Raw genomic sequence first — 13624 nt, 5'->3', positions numbered from 1 at the left:
GTTTAAATTAGAATTAAGTTATACTTAGCTGATTTGAAGTAATTTATAAGACAAAATTGGTAAAACAAAAACATTTAAGATAGTAGAAATTTTTTTACCTGAAACTAAATTTAATAAAAAGCACATAGTTTTTTGATTCTTAATATTATGCAAATGAGGTAAAGTAATAATACAACAGTACATTGGTAACATATAAACTTTCATCCCTAACCCCTTTTACTTAAATTTTTTAATCTAAACTTACTCATAACCCACCTTATAAAAACATATAACAAAAAAAAAGAATTAATAGTTAAAAGAAAAGTAAAACTTGAGCCAATCAGAAGCGCCTAGAGTTAGCAGCTGACAGTTACTAAATGTAGTTGATACAAATTCCTAAAATTTGATTTGTAGGAGTAAAGTGAGCGATTTTTTCTTAAAAAATATAATCTTTTTAAAATATTTTGATTTACTTAAGTTTAATAAATTGTCGTGAAAATTTATGTTAAACGATACAGAACTAAACAGCAATATAGAATAAAAAATACAAGATTGTCCGTAGGTTAAAAATAGCAAGTTTAATGAATATTTAACTTAGTAGCTTCAAATATCTTTCACTCAATAAACTTTCGTTATATAAGTTGAACAACATAAAACTACATAAAAAACTGAACAAAACAAAAAACATATTTAAAATTAAAGTTTTTAAATTTTTTTCTAGATTTGACTCTTTTTTTTAAATAATAAATTTTTATTAAATTACTTGAGATTTTATCAAGCTAGCACAACATTATAATTTTTTAAACATCAACCATAGTATAGTAAACTTACCAAAAACAATATTTAATGTATAAAAGATAAGGTTGAATATTTTTAGTTAATGAAATCCACAATAAATCAAGGAACTTTGGAGAAAATAACTTAATTCAAATACTTATTACAGGCTGTTATATGTTTATATTATTATTTTTTGTTTTTATCTAAGTGTATGTAATCAAATAAAACAGTTTGACATATTTAACGTATATTTTGGAATCAATTTTTTTAAAATAGGCACAAAAATGACATCACAGGCAAAAACGAATAGTAAACAGGCCTACTGTTCAATATATTTCTATAAAAAAATGGAATGAAAATAAAAATACTGCATGCTTAAAAAAGAGCGTTGTTCAAAAAATTGTACTTTTACACCACTAATTGCAATAAAAAACATATTTTCATGATTCAATTTCATGATTTATTGCAGAAAATGGTATTGACTACGTGTGCTTAAAAATTTCAAATATTTGGTTTAAAGAGCTCAATCTGGTACAACCATAAAAAATACTTTGTTCAAAAATACACAAAAGAATTATAAGCAAAATAAATGCAAAAAATGTTACTTTAAGTAAAAGACTTAACTATTAATTGTGTTAAGTCAGTTTAAATTCTTTAGGTAAAGATGCTAAAAATCAAAACCAGCAATTAGATGATCCTTAGTTATTTCAAGTTACAATAAACTTCAGAAAATAAGAAATTAAAACACAACTCTCATAAACTCGCTATACTCGTCATTAAATACTTTTTATTATGAGTCAAGCTAAAAATATACATCATGCAAAGCACGTATATAACACAAAACATACATTTGCCTTTTTTGGCAGTAAAAATAATTAGGCGGTCCATTTCAAACATATTAATATTAGTAAAGCTTAGTGAATTTTTTTGCCTTTAGCCCATGCTAAATCATCATTTCTTGGTTTGTAGCCAGTTAACTTTTCTATGTACTTCTCCAAAATATACCAAAATTGAACTTTCTCAAGAGAATGATTAAGCCATCCAGTTGTAATACAATAATACCTGTTTAGTTTACTTATTTAAAAACTTATCTTCCCTGATCACTAGCAATAAAACTATAAAAAACTTTATTAAAACATTTTAGAAAACTTTAAAAGATTATGTTAGTAAGTTTTTATTGTGTTATAGTACATGTTTTTATAACAGACAAATATTTTTATTTGAAAAGTATAACCTGACTAATAAATTTAATAAGTTAAAAGTTGAATACATAAACTAGTATCAACTACGTTTTATTTATGTATTAGTACGGAGCAATTAAACAAAATTCATATAATACAACATACTTTTTACAAATATATTTACTACTGTCATCTTTTATAAATAGAAATGAAGAAAATGCCTAAGCACTGAAATTGCTGTTCAAGTGTTAAAGTTTAATTAATTGATGCCGAAATTATGTAATCTTTTTCTTTATTTTTTTTTGTTTATTTAAAGTATATTTTAAGATTAAACAAAAAAAAGTTACATAGAAGTTATAATTAACTTTTAAGTTGTTAAAATAAACACTTTAATTAGTTTCCAACATAATACAACATCGAAAAACAGTTTTTGTATTGTACTAAGTTAAAAATAATACATGGTAGACATTAAATCAATTTGTTTGTTTTTATATCCCGTTTTTAATAATATGTCATCTAAGTTGCACAATCTATCACAATACGTATAAAACTAAATAGATTTATACAAATAAAAGCTAGGCTAGTGTTTCAGCAGAAAAATGCAAGGTTACATAAAGTTATCAAAGTACAAATATATATTTTTATTGCACGTAAAAATCATAACATTACGTGAGCTAGTGTAACAAGTATGCGTTGTGTGGCGTGATTTAACACGTGACTTAGAAATATAGCAATTTTAACTTTCTGTATATCGTCTGGGGCGTAGCTTTTGTGTAAACTTTTGCCTTAGTTGTTCTTGGTTATATTCAGCTGAGATTTTTGCTTTGTCACTATACATTTGAGAAATTATTGTTAAATATGTTAGCAATATATCAAACTAATATTTTCTTTATTTGCTTTAAATTGTTTTGTATTTATTTACTTTAAAATGTAATTAGTGATCTAGTCACTACAACATTCTTAAAATTAATATTATTATAAATTAATTAATTCAAGAACAAACTATTCAAACTTCCTTTACAAACGTTTAGCTAGTAAGATTATTAACGTAGCAACTGTTTATTTGACAAAAAAGTGTACATTACAGTTTTATTCTCTTTATTGTTTAAACATTTTGTTGTACATTGTTAGTATAACGTAATCGGCTGACAATTTTAGAACTTTATGCATAATCTTTAAAAATTAATTAGCTAAAAATATGAAAAAACGTGAGCATTTATAAATATGACAATTTTAAAGAGCTCAAAATAAGTTTTATATTGTTAAATCAACAATGACATAAAACTTTTAACATTTGAAATGTACAATTTTTTTATGAAAGCTTTTTTAGAAAACTAAATTTTTTTTATAATATTTTTTTGTACTAAAAGTTAAAAACTGAAACTTTTCTTTGAAACTAAAGCTAACTAAACTAAAACTTAAGATTTAGTTTAAGCGAATTTTAATGATAATTAGAATCTATCTTATTACTGGTCAATTCGAAAGATAAACATGAACAAAATAGTAATTTTTAAATCACCTAATAATTAAATGATGCCAATTAGTTTTAATTTTCTGGAAGTAAATAAGATATTTAATTTGATAATATCTAATAAGCGTGGGCAAAGTACGGCCCGAGATGTATTATTAGCTCGAAAACTACTTGTGCAAAACAAGTTGATTTTTTACAAAAAACATTTTAGAAAGTTATCTTAATAATATTCTCATCACACAGTAGTGCAACAAATGATTGTCTATAACAAATTTGTTGTTAGTATTTTTTTTTATTTTCATGTTTAAGCTTTTCAAAATTATGTAGCACGCAAAAAGTTAAAAAAAAGTCTGGACCACATAACATTTTTTGGTAAATGTGACCTGCTGACAAGAAAAGTTACCAAACCCTAATATATAAGCAAACAACAAACGTGTCATGAGGAGATATGTGATGAATGCGGTGGTGTTGTTTGGGTAAAATTATGTGATTATCCTGCAACATTGTTACCCACCACGGTAGCTTACTGTATGTGTGAGACCATTTGTGAATTTGGTTGGTAAGTGATGTTAGTAATCCAAATGAAAACAGAAAGCAAATAAACGAGTAGTTTTGCAGAATTTGCTCTGTTAGGAAAAATATTAAATTTATGTTTTGAAATACATAACCTGAATGTTTGTTAATAAATTCTACATTTTAAAGTATGCGGTATTCTACATTTTGAAACAGATGCACATAAAATTCAAACAAATTAAAGTAGTATCAACTACAATAAATTCAAATTACTTAAAATAAAAAATTGGTCAGGCAAAAATATTTAGTTTTCAATTTAAACTGAACCAAAACTAAAATATTTCTTTGACTGTTTTTAATTTTTTATTTATTAAAACCTTTCAGTTAAAAGTTAATATAGTTTAAGTAAAAACGCAAAGAAGTGACAATAGTGTTTAGTGCTAAGAAGAATCTGTTTAAGATAGTCTAAACATGAGCTTAAAGTAAATTAAAAATTAATGAAAATTTTTCCTATGACTTTAACTAAGCTGTAGAAAATAATTTCTGCGTTTTAAAAGAAAATATAGTAACTTTGCTAAATATTATACATTACCTAATCAATGTTTCTATTTTTTCTAAAGCTTTAAATAAGTGCTGTACATTTTTTTTATATACTTGTAGACATGATTACGGTTTTTAAATTAAATAGAAAAGTATGTTTAATTTAGACTACTGAAAAAAGCTAACTGGCATTTTTACAATAATAATAATTAAAATATATAAAATAAATTTATATCAATGAACTATCAACAAGTAAACTTATTGCACATTATTTTATATTGGTTTACATCATGGTAAAGTAAACGATTTTAGTAAGTTGGGGGGCGATAATTAGTAAGGGGGCGAAAGGGTGGGCGATAACTTGTAAGGGGGCGAAAAGGGGGCGATTTTAAAATTTTAGGCTGTTATAAAATTATTACTTTTTATATTGCTATTTCACTAATTTTAGCTTGCCATTAAATATTTGACCCTGAGGTAACACTTAAACAAAAAAGTTTATTTTGTTTATGTAAAAAATAGAGAAAAAAATCAAGTACTTTCTCCTACTTTCAAGTAAACTACATATTTCCATTCCTATATTTTCTTATTTAACAATTACATAGATCATAGACGATCGGAATCCCTCTCACCATTTTATAACCTGACATATATGTTACTTTGGATCATAAATAGTTTGTAAAAATCTATGTTATATATTATTGAATTTCTAGGTAAACTGGCAATCTGTATACTTTTATTTTTATTGGAAATATCTTGAGGTGATAGTCATATTACATCATGGTATTCTCAATTGTTTTTTTAAAAGTCACTAAGTTAGACTAAGAATTAAAACTATACAAGGTTTTATTTACCTAGAAACCTGGAAAATCCTGGAATTTGACAATTTAGGCAAAAAATAAACCTAAAAATTGTGAATTTTTAACAATTTCAACAAATTAAGTAGTAAAATTTCGATTTGACACAAAAAAGCTATCATATACATAAAAATATAGATCCTTTCGGGCAGATCTTTTTAAAGTAAACTACTTATAGGAAACCTTCTCAGACTTACAAACTGACGTTGAATTTTAAGTAAATTTTTCCAAAGAACGATATGAAAGTTTTTGGACTCAACAAAAACTAATGCAAAAGTATCCAATCACTTGAGTGGAATTTAGATTGTTGTCTATAGATTTTCCTTTTAGCGATGTTGTTGAGAAAGCTTTCAGTTCAGTTATCAACATCTTGAGCAAAAGATCTTATCTAGATATTTGTAAAGGAGACTTTATTTTACTGTTTAAGAATCAGTTTAGAAAAACTTGCAAGCAGTCATGAATCTCATCCTTCACATTATATTAGACTTCAGTAGCAGATATTATTTTATGAAAGGTTTTTTATTTTATTTGATTTTTTTAAATACTTCTATTTAACCTGGTTTGTATTGTATTTAAGTAGTCTTTTTATTATAAAAATTTCATTAAGTTATTTATTCTACAATAGATTTGCATAATGCCTAATAAATATTAATTACAGTAGACTTCCTCTTGACTTCGGACTTTTTACCCAAAAAAAAGTGCAAATTTATATTTTCTAAAATTTAATTAAATAAAGTCTATTACTAACTAAGTATTAATAATAATACAAAAGATACATAATATTTAAAGCTTATATAGATCTATTTCTTTAATGAATGTTTGTTTTATGTTTTAGTTGATTTCATGTTTATGCATTACGTTATTGCATATAAAATATTTAAACTTATCATTTTGTAAAAAAAAAAAAAGGAATAATTTTTTAGTTTGCTCATTTTGATTTTGTTCAAAGTTCGAACTCAAGCGGAAGTCTACTGTATTTATTAGATGGTTTATGTTTTAAATCCGGTAATAGTTTTATTTTGACCTGGTTAATTTTGTAGTTTATATTTGTCGTTTTATATTACACTAAAAGTTTTTATAGCATAGAGATTAAAGTATTTGTTTGAAAGAAATTTATTTGATATATTTTTGTTATTGCTTGTTAAATCTGTATAAATAAAAAAATCTTGATAACCATTAAAGTTTTATTTCAAAAATTTTTTTGGTTTTAAAAGAGTATAAATTTTAGGTCTCTATTTAAAATGATTTCAAATTTTTCATTTAAAAGATTCTTAAACTTAATTTTATTTTCTAACTTGATTTATTTTTGTTAAAAAATCTATATATTAAGGAATTTTAAACTATTAATACAATTATTTTTTTGTTTTATCTTAATTTCTTATATATTAGCAATTAGAATGTGTTGCTTATTCTAATAGTTCGACATTATATTTTAGTTTTTCACTTTTTTCTTCTAGTAAATTATTATAGGCTAATAAATAGAGAAAAAATAAATTTAAACAGTATTAAATAAGCCATCAAAAAGACTGCTACAATTACAAAACAAAATTTTAACCTAATTAAAGGAATGTTTTAATCGATTACTTTCTGTTCACAGAATTAACTGTAAAACTTTTGATTTTTTTTATTAATTTAATTTAATAAAAAAGAAAATGTTAAAATTAAGGTTTAGTTTTTAGTAAATAACTTGCTTATAATATATCTTAGCATTGAAATTAATAATTTTACTGCATACTAAAGCTGTTGATGAAACCACTTTTCATGTGAGATAATCAACCAGTCGATCAAACTTCCTTAAACTAGATCGGAAATTATGTTTTAATATTTATTTTGTTATGTGTAAAATAAACTGTTCATTCTTTTTTAATCTCTGGTTTAGTAATTTTAGAATATGCCTATTTATAAAATAATTTAAGTATTTTGTGCGGCTTAAATAAGTTACTTAGTATTAACTTCTAAATGTCCGAAATTCGTTGTTAAGAGATTATTATAATGTCAGGTTTAAGTTAAAATTTTAGATGGGTAACGTACGGTTAAAATCCAGTCAAATTTCGACCCGCTGAGTAACTTGAAAACTACTTGTGCAAAATAAACAAAATTTAGTTTTTTGATACTTAATATTTTGAAACACACTTTTAATTTGGTTTTTAGTTTACAAAAGTATTTGCTAGATCACAATAATAATCAATCATTTTATTACAATTTTGCTCGAGTTTTTTAATTTTCATATATGTTATTTTTTAAATTATGCAGCCCGCAATTAAATTTTTTTAACGACTTGAAACTAGAAAATATTTTTTAGTAAATATGAATTGCTGACTACAAAAGTTGTCCACCACTACCCTAAAAGTTTCATTAGTTTCAAAATAATTCATATCTAAACAGGATTGATTAAAGATTACACAAGGCTTTTTAATATATAAGTATTTTAATACACTTTACTGGGCTTATAAGAAAACAAATGTAACTTATTTTCTCAACCCCTGTAAACTACTTTGAACACAGCCCAAAAGTGAGTGCATAGGAAGTACCAGACTAAATTACATTTCGAACACAACATTTTGGGCTCAAAAGTTTGTACTCAAGAGAAAAACTACTTTGTAAAATTGTGGGGGGCGATTATTTTTCAAATTTCTTAAAAGGGGGCGATTAAGAAAATGAGTTTGAGAAACCCTGGTTTACATAGTATAAAAATATTGAAAATATTTATTGGCTTTATAGTTTAAAATTTATATACTTAACTTTTTTTCATAGAATTTAGGGGTAGGGAGTACTTGGGTGATGTTTGCTGGACTTATGAGTCCATATGATTTGGATGTATTTAGGCTTCATTAAGAAAAATCTGAAAATAAAACATTGCAAAAAAAAAGTATGCTGCCCATAAAACTAATTTGAACCCCAAAAATCACATATTTATCGATTTTTTGACTTAAACAGTAACAAAATCACTTATACATACAGGGTTGCCACTCGTTTTTTCAAAAATTTTTCCAGGTTTTTCAAATTTCTTCAAGGTTTTTAAAAGTACAAATTTTTGGGTCTATTTTTAATTTAAACTTAAATTTAAGGTAAGAAACTGTGTCAAATAGTATAAAAAGATACTGTAAAGCTACTTAAAATGTGTTGCTTAATAAAAAAAATTTTGGTGATGACAAAATTTTTTTATATATTTATATGATAATTTTTTGAGTCAAACCGAAGTTTAACTACTGAACATGTTAAAATTCTTAAAAATTCCAGGTTTTTTGTTCAAAACTCCAGGTTTTTTTCAAAATTTCTTAAATTCCAGGTTTTTCCAGGTAAAGTGGCAACACTGTACATATCCTAGGCTTATAATTTATGTCTTATTGATATATATTTAAAGACATATTAGCTACTTTTCATGCATTATGACGTCATAATCACCCTAAACGTGCAAAATATGTCTGTAAGGGAGTACAGCACACTTTTTGGTCATATTGTAAAAGTCAAATAAGTACATATTATTCAGATGTGTTTTTGCTAAGTTATAAAGAATCTAAAAAAATATATATAAAAAAAAAAAAAGAATTACTGCTCAAAAAACTGATTTCAACCCAAAAAATCACATATTTTTCGATTTTTCGACTTAAACAATAATAAAATTACTTATACATGTCCTAGACTTATAATTTAGATCTTAAATGAAAGCTTATAATTATAATTATAAATTAAAGACATTTCAGCTGATTTTGTTGTATTATGACATCATTATTACACTAAATATGCAAATTTTGTCTATAAAATTGTACTTTATCTACTAACATAAAAATCAAATTCTTCTGCTATTTTACTTTTAGTTTTTTGATTTAGAATATAAAATGCGTCAAGTCAGCTAGGCAGAAAAAAATTACTGATGTAATGTCATTTTAATTGCATGTTGGTATATATACAAAATACATTTTAAATCACCTTCCGTTTTTAGAAATTATTATTTTAGCATCATATATAAGTAAATACATTAACAATTAAGTTCTATGAGTTTAAAATTATAAAAGTTTTAAAAGTTGAAAAGCTTTAAAATTTGAGAATTAAAACATTTAAACAAACTAACAAAATAAGTTTTAATTCATTTAGATGTACAATATTTTATAAACTTTAACTAATATTAATTTGAAAACAATAACATACTTAAAGCTAAAAAAATAACACAGATAAATAATTATTGTTTAATTAAATAAAAATTTTTATATAAAGAATAAAATTACACTAACTTTAATAAATTTACATGTATTTTCTATGATATATAAGTCTAGATTTTTTACTCTTAGACAGGTGCTCTCAATAATCATAATTTCTAATAACAGAGAGTGATTTAAAATGTATTTTATATATATATCAACATGCAATTAAAATGACATTACATCAGTAATATCTTTCTGCCTAGCTGACTTGACACATTTTATATTCTAAATCAAAAAACTAAAAGTAAAACAGCAGAAGAATTTGCTTTTTATATTAGAAAAAAAGTACAATTTTACAGACAAAATTTGCATATTTAGTGTAATAATGACGTCATAATACAACAAAAGCAGTTGAAATGTCTGTAAATTATGCCTATAATTATAAGCTTTCATTTGAGATATAAATTATAAGTATAGATCATGTATAAGTAATTTTATTATTGTTTAAGTCGAAAAATCGAAAAATATGTGATTTTTGGGGTTGAAATCAGTTTTTTGGGCAGCAACTTTTTTTTAAAATTATAATTTTGTTAAGATTCTTTTTATCTAAGGAAAACACATCCGAATCATATGTACTTTTTTGAACTTTACAATATGACCAAAAAAATGTGCTGTACTCCCTTACCCCTACATTTTACAGACATATTTTGCACGTTTAGGGTGATTAGGATGTCATAATGCATGAAAAGCAGCTAATATGTCTTTAAAAATATGTTAATAATTATAAGCTTTCATTTAAGACATAAATTATAAGTCTAGGATATGTATAAGTGATTTTATTACTGTTTAAGTCAAAAAATCGTAAAGTATGTGATTTTTGGAATTGAAATTAGTTTTTTGGGCGGCATACTTTTTTTCTGCAAAAACTTTTTTTTTCAGATTCTTTTTAATGAAGCAAAAACACATCCAAATCATATAGACTTGAATAAATATTACAATATGACCAAAAAAATGTGCTGTACTCCCTACCCCTAAAGAATTCAAGTAATTTATTCATGCTAAACATAAGTATTGGTACTATAAACAATAAATTGAAGTAGACTATTTATTTTTAACTAAAGTTTTGATACTAAGATTTTTTTGTAAACCTTTATTAACCAAGTCCTTAATTTTACACCAAAAACAAAATTTAGTATTTATAAATTACTGCAAACTGCTTTAAATCTACTTACATAAAATCTTTCAAACATTTTATTTTATTATTTTTTAAAAAAATTGATAAACACAAAAAATTACCTGGTGTAGAATTAAAAAACACAAATGATGAATATCCAAACAACACAGTGGCCAGCATAGAGTTGTCTCCATTAGTTTCAATCCAGTCATGTCGTGTGATTGCCACTGGGTCAATGTGATGCTCACGAAACGACCTAATAAAAGCTGCACCAATCACAGGTATATCAACACTACCCCATGTGTCTGCACCCCAGTGAACTAGTCCAGACATAAAATCTGCCATTAAAATTCCTCCAACTGCAATTTGCAGAAAAATAAAGTTAAATTCATAGTCACTTTTTTTGGAATTAAAATCAAAAAAGGTATAAATACTTGTATATATATATTTAATTAAGTTAATATATAAAGGTCACTAGAAAAGAACATTTTTAATGTGTTTTCATTTTCATTTAAAAAGTATTTCAACGTATAATTCTAACTCTGAACAAATATTTATCTTTAAAATAAATACTTATCCACAAAAACTTAAAGAAAGTAGCAATAAAAAGTTATGTAACAAAAAGAAAACTTAATAGCATACATAAAATTTATTAAAAAACAGTTGGTCTTTATTTGCTTTCAATAAATGTTTAAGCTTATTTCAAAGACACTAATAAAAAAATAAACTTACTTAATGCTGGAAGTCCTGTAAAGAAATTGTAAAGCCTAAAATACGAAACTAGGAAATACAAATTGATGAGGCTGAACACCATACATAAAGAAATACTTAAAGTTTCTTGTAATCTCTTGCCTGTAATATAATAAGTATAAGAGTTAAAGATTTAAAAAAGTACTTTTTTATTAGTTATATCAGAGGTTGACAAACTCCAGCCCCGGGCCACATTTTTAATTTTATTTCAATTAGTTCAATATAAGTTGTTTTCAATAATATTTTTGAATTTTAGTATTATCTTTAAAAGATAATCTATCACTTCAATTTAATTTGTTCGAAAAAAATTAGCAAATTATGTTTTTTTTGAAGCTGACCAAAACGTATGTCATAATATAACAATTGTATTCAAAAAACAAATGAAAAAAAAAGTATGTTATGAAAATTTATTTTTATATAAAAATTAAGTACTTATATGCACTAACTTGTTTTTTTTTTTAAATGTTAAAGTAAACATTAGTAGCATAGAAGTTTTTCATGCTAACCATAATTGTTTTCATATATACAATCATTTTTTTGTAATGTTTACACTATATAAGACTAAACACAGGGTTTCCACTCTTTGAGTCAAAAAACTTGTACTGAGTGACCTTATATTGTCCTGAGTCATTCTGATTTTTTTAAACACCTAAAAATTTTCTTTATAAACGTTTTATAAAATTAAAAAAATCAAGTCTTTCAACACTTTTTTTTATAATATAACAAATTATTGCAAATAGATCAACTAAATCTCATTAAAAATATTAAAAAAGCTTTCTTGATATTTATAAAAAATCTTGATAGTACCCTGAGTTTTTTATATAAAACAAAACTATTCTGAGTCGACCTGAGTTAAAAAATAATATACAAAATATCCTGATATTTAAATAAAATTGAAAACTCTGAGTTATCCTGAGTGTGTGGCAACTCTGTAAATAAACATAATATTTTGTAAAAACTGCTAAATTCAGTTTTCTTTTATAAAGCAGTTTATTGCTTTTTTATAATTCTCAAATTCCAATTTCTTTCTTAAAAAAGTTCTTTTGGTTTTAAATACTTTTTAGTCTTGCATTTACTTATAATATAACACAAGTAAAGGAAAACTTAAATAATGTGATTATAAATGTAGTTTAAAAATATACTGCACATGTAGCTAACTTTCAGTTTTTTTATTGATATTATTATAATATTTTATAATAATTTTGATATAATTAATTTAGTATATAAATCTATATGAAAGAAAAAAATAATAGCAGTAATAGTTGTACTATACTGCTGAACGATTATTTACTAAACACTTGTTAGTTAAGTTGTTTCTTTTCTGTTATTAAATTGATATAATCGACAAATACAAAAAGATCCTTTTACAAATATTAACCTGGACTATATAGCTCTTTTAACTGTTTAACTCCTTCAGTATTGCGCTTTTGAGAAACAGCTTCTTTCTTTTTTGCTAATAAATCTTTTGCTACATACATTTTTTTATCATGATTTTCTGGGTTCATTTTTTATTTATTTTGCCACCTTTATTTAAATATATTGTTGAAATAGTATGATGATGCCCAATAAAGACAATTTACGAAGTACTAACAAGTAAAATATTTTTTCCATTACATCTTTTATAATACAATATATTTTAGTTTATATTTTTTTATAACTCAGAAACTTTTTTCATTATAAGTTCATTTTTAATTCAAGTATTCACAATATGACTAATAAGTTTATTTCATTTATTATTAAACAGCAAGTGAACTATCTGGCAACACAATTTTGAACAATCATGAAAAGCTGAAAGTTGATATAAATGAATTAAGAATTAGATAAGACATGAAACACTGTGTTAAATAAAGAACTCTCGTTTTTGAATTGTCTCATTAATATAAATGAATATATAAACAGTGAATCTGCTACATTTGTTCCTTAAAATTAATCTTGTATAGAACTTAATATGCTTGCTTGACTTTCACATGTTTGTTGTCAAAGAAGGGAGCATGATGATCACTGTTTTTTTTTTTTGGAAATTTTTTCAAGGTTTTTAAAACTATAAGTTTTTTATAACTTTTTGGTAAAATACTAAACAAAAGGTTAAAAAAAAATGTTTTTAAATTACTGAAAAAATACTGTAATGCTACTTTAATTGAGTTTTATAATTTAAAAAATTCTCAATATTTACAAATTATTTGTCCATTGGCATTTCATATTTAATTTAGGTTTTTAAAAAAGTATCTAATTCGAAATTTTTC

At 24.1% G+C, this 13624-nt stretch overlaps 1 protein-coding gene across 1 annotated transcript; it reads right to left on the bottom strand.

Moving 5' to 3' along the window:
- Positions 1-542: 542 nt before the first annotated feature.
- Positions 543-12905, bottom strand: LOC145830123 (plasmanylethanolamine desaturase 1-like). Its single transcript, XM_082938008.1, has 5 exons — positions 12760-12905; positions 11364-11483; positions 10754-10990; positions 3842-4034; positions 543-1818 (listed from the first exon to the last, which is right to left on the bottom strand). Exons 1-5 carry the CDS (start codon positions 12884-12886, stop codon positions 1671-1673), a joined length of 825 nt encoding a protein of 274 aa, XP_082794134.1. The 5' UTR covers positions 12887-12905; the 3' UTR covers positions 543-1670.
- Positions 12906-13624: the final 719 nt, after the last annotated feature.

The sequence above is a fragment of the Thalia democratica genome, chromosome 2 (assembly GCF_965202585.1).
Source record: "Thalia democratica chromosome 2, ktThaDemo2.hap1.1, whole genome shotgun sequence".
NCBI lineage: Eukaryota > Metazoa > Chordata > Thaliacea > Salpida > Salpidae > Thalia > Thalia democratica.
This window is presented reverse-complemented; position numbering and strand designations above follow the sequence as displayed.

Coding starts and splice junctions, on each gene's coding strand:
- LOC145830123 (XM_082938008.1), bottom strand. CDS start 12,886: ATGAACCCAGAAAATCATGATAAAAAAATGTATGTAGCAAAAGATTTA. Junction 11,484..12,759: donor AAAAGAGCTATATAGTCCAG/GTTAATATTTGT, acceptor ATTATATTACAG/GCAAGAGATTACAAGAAACT. Junction 10,991..11,363: donor TACAGGACTTCCAGCATTAA/GTAAGTTTATTT, acceptor TGCAAATTGCAG/TTGGAGGAATTTTAATGGCA.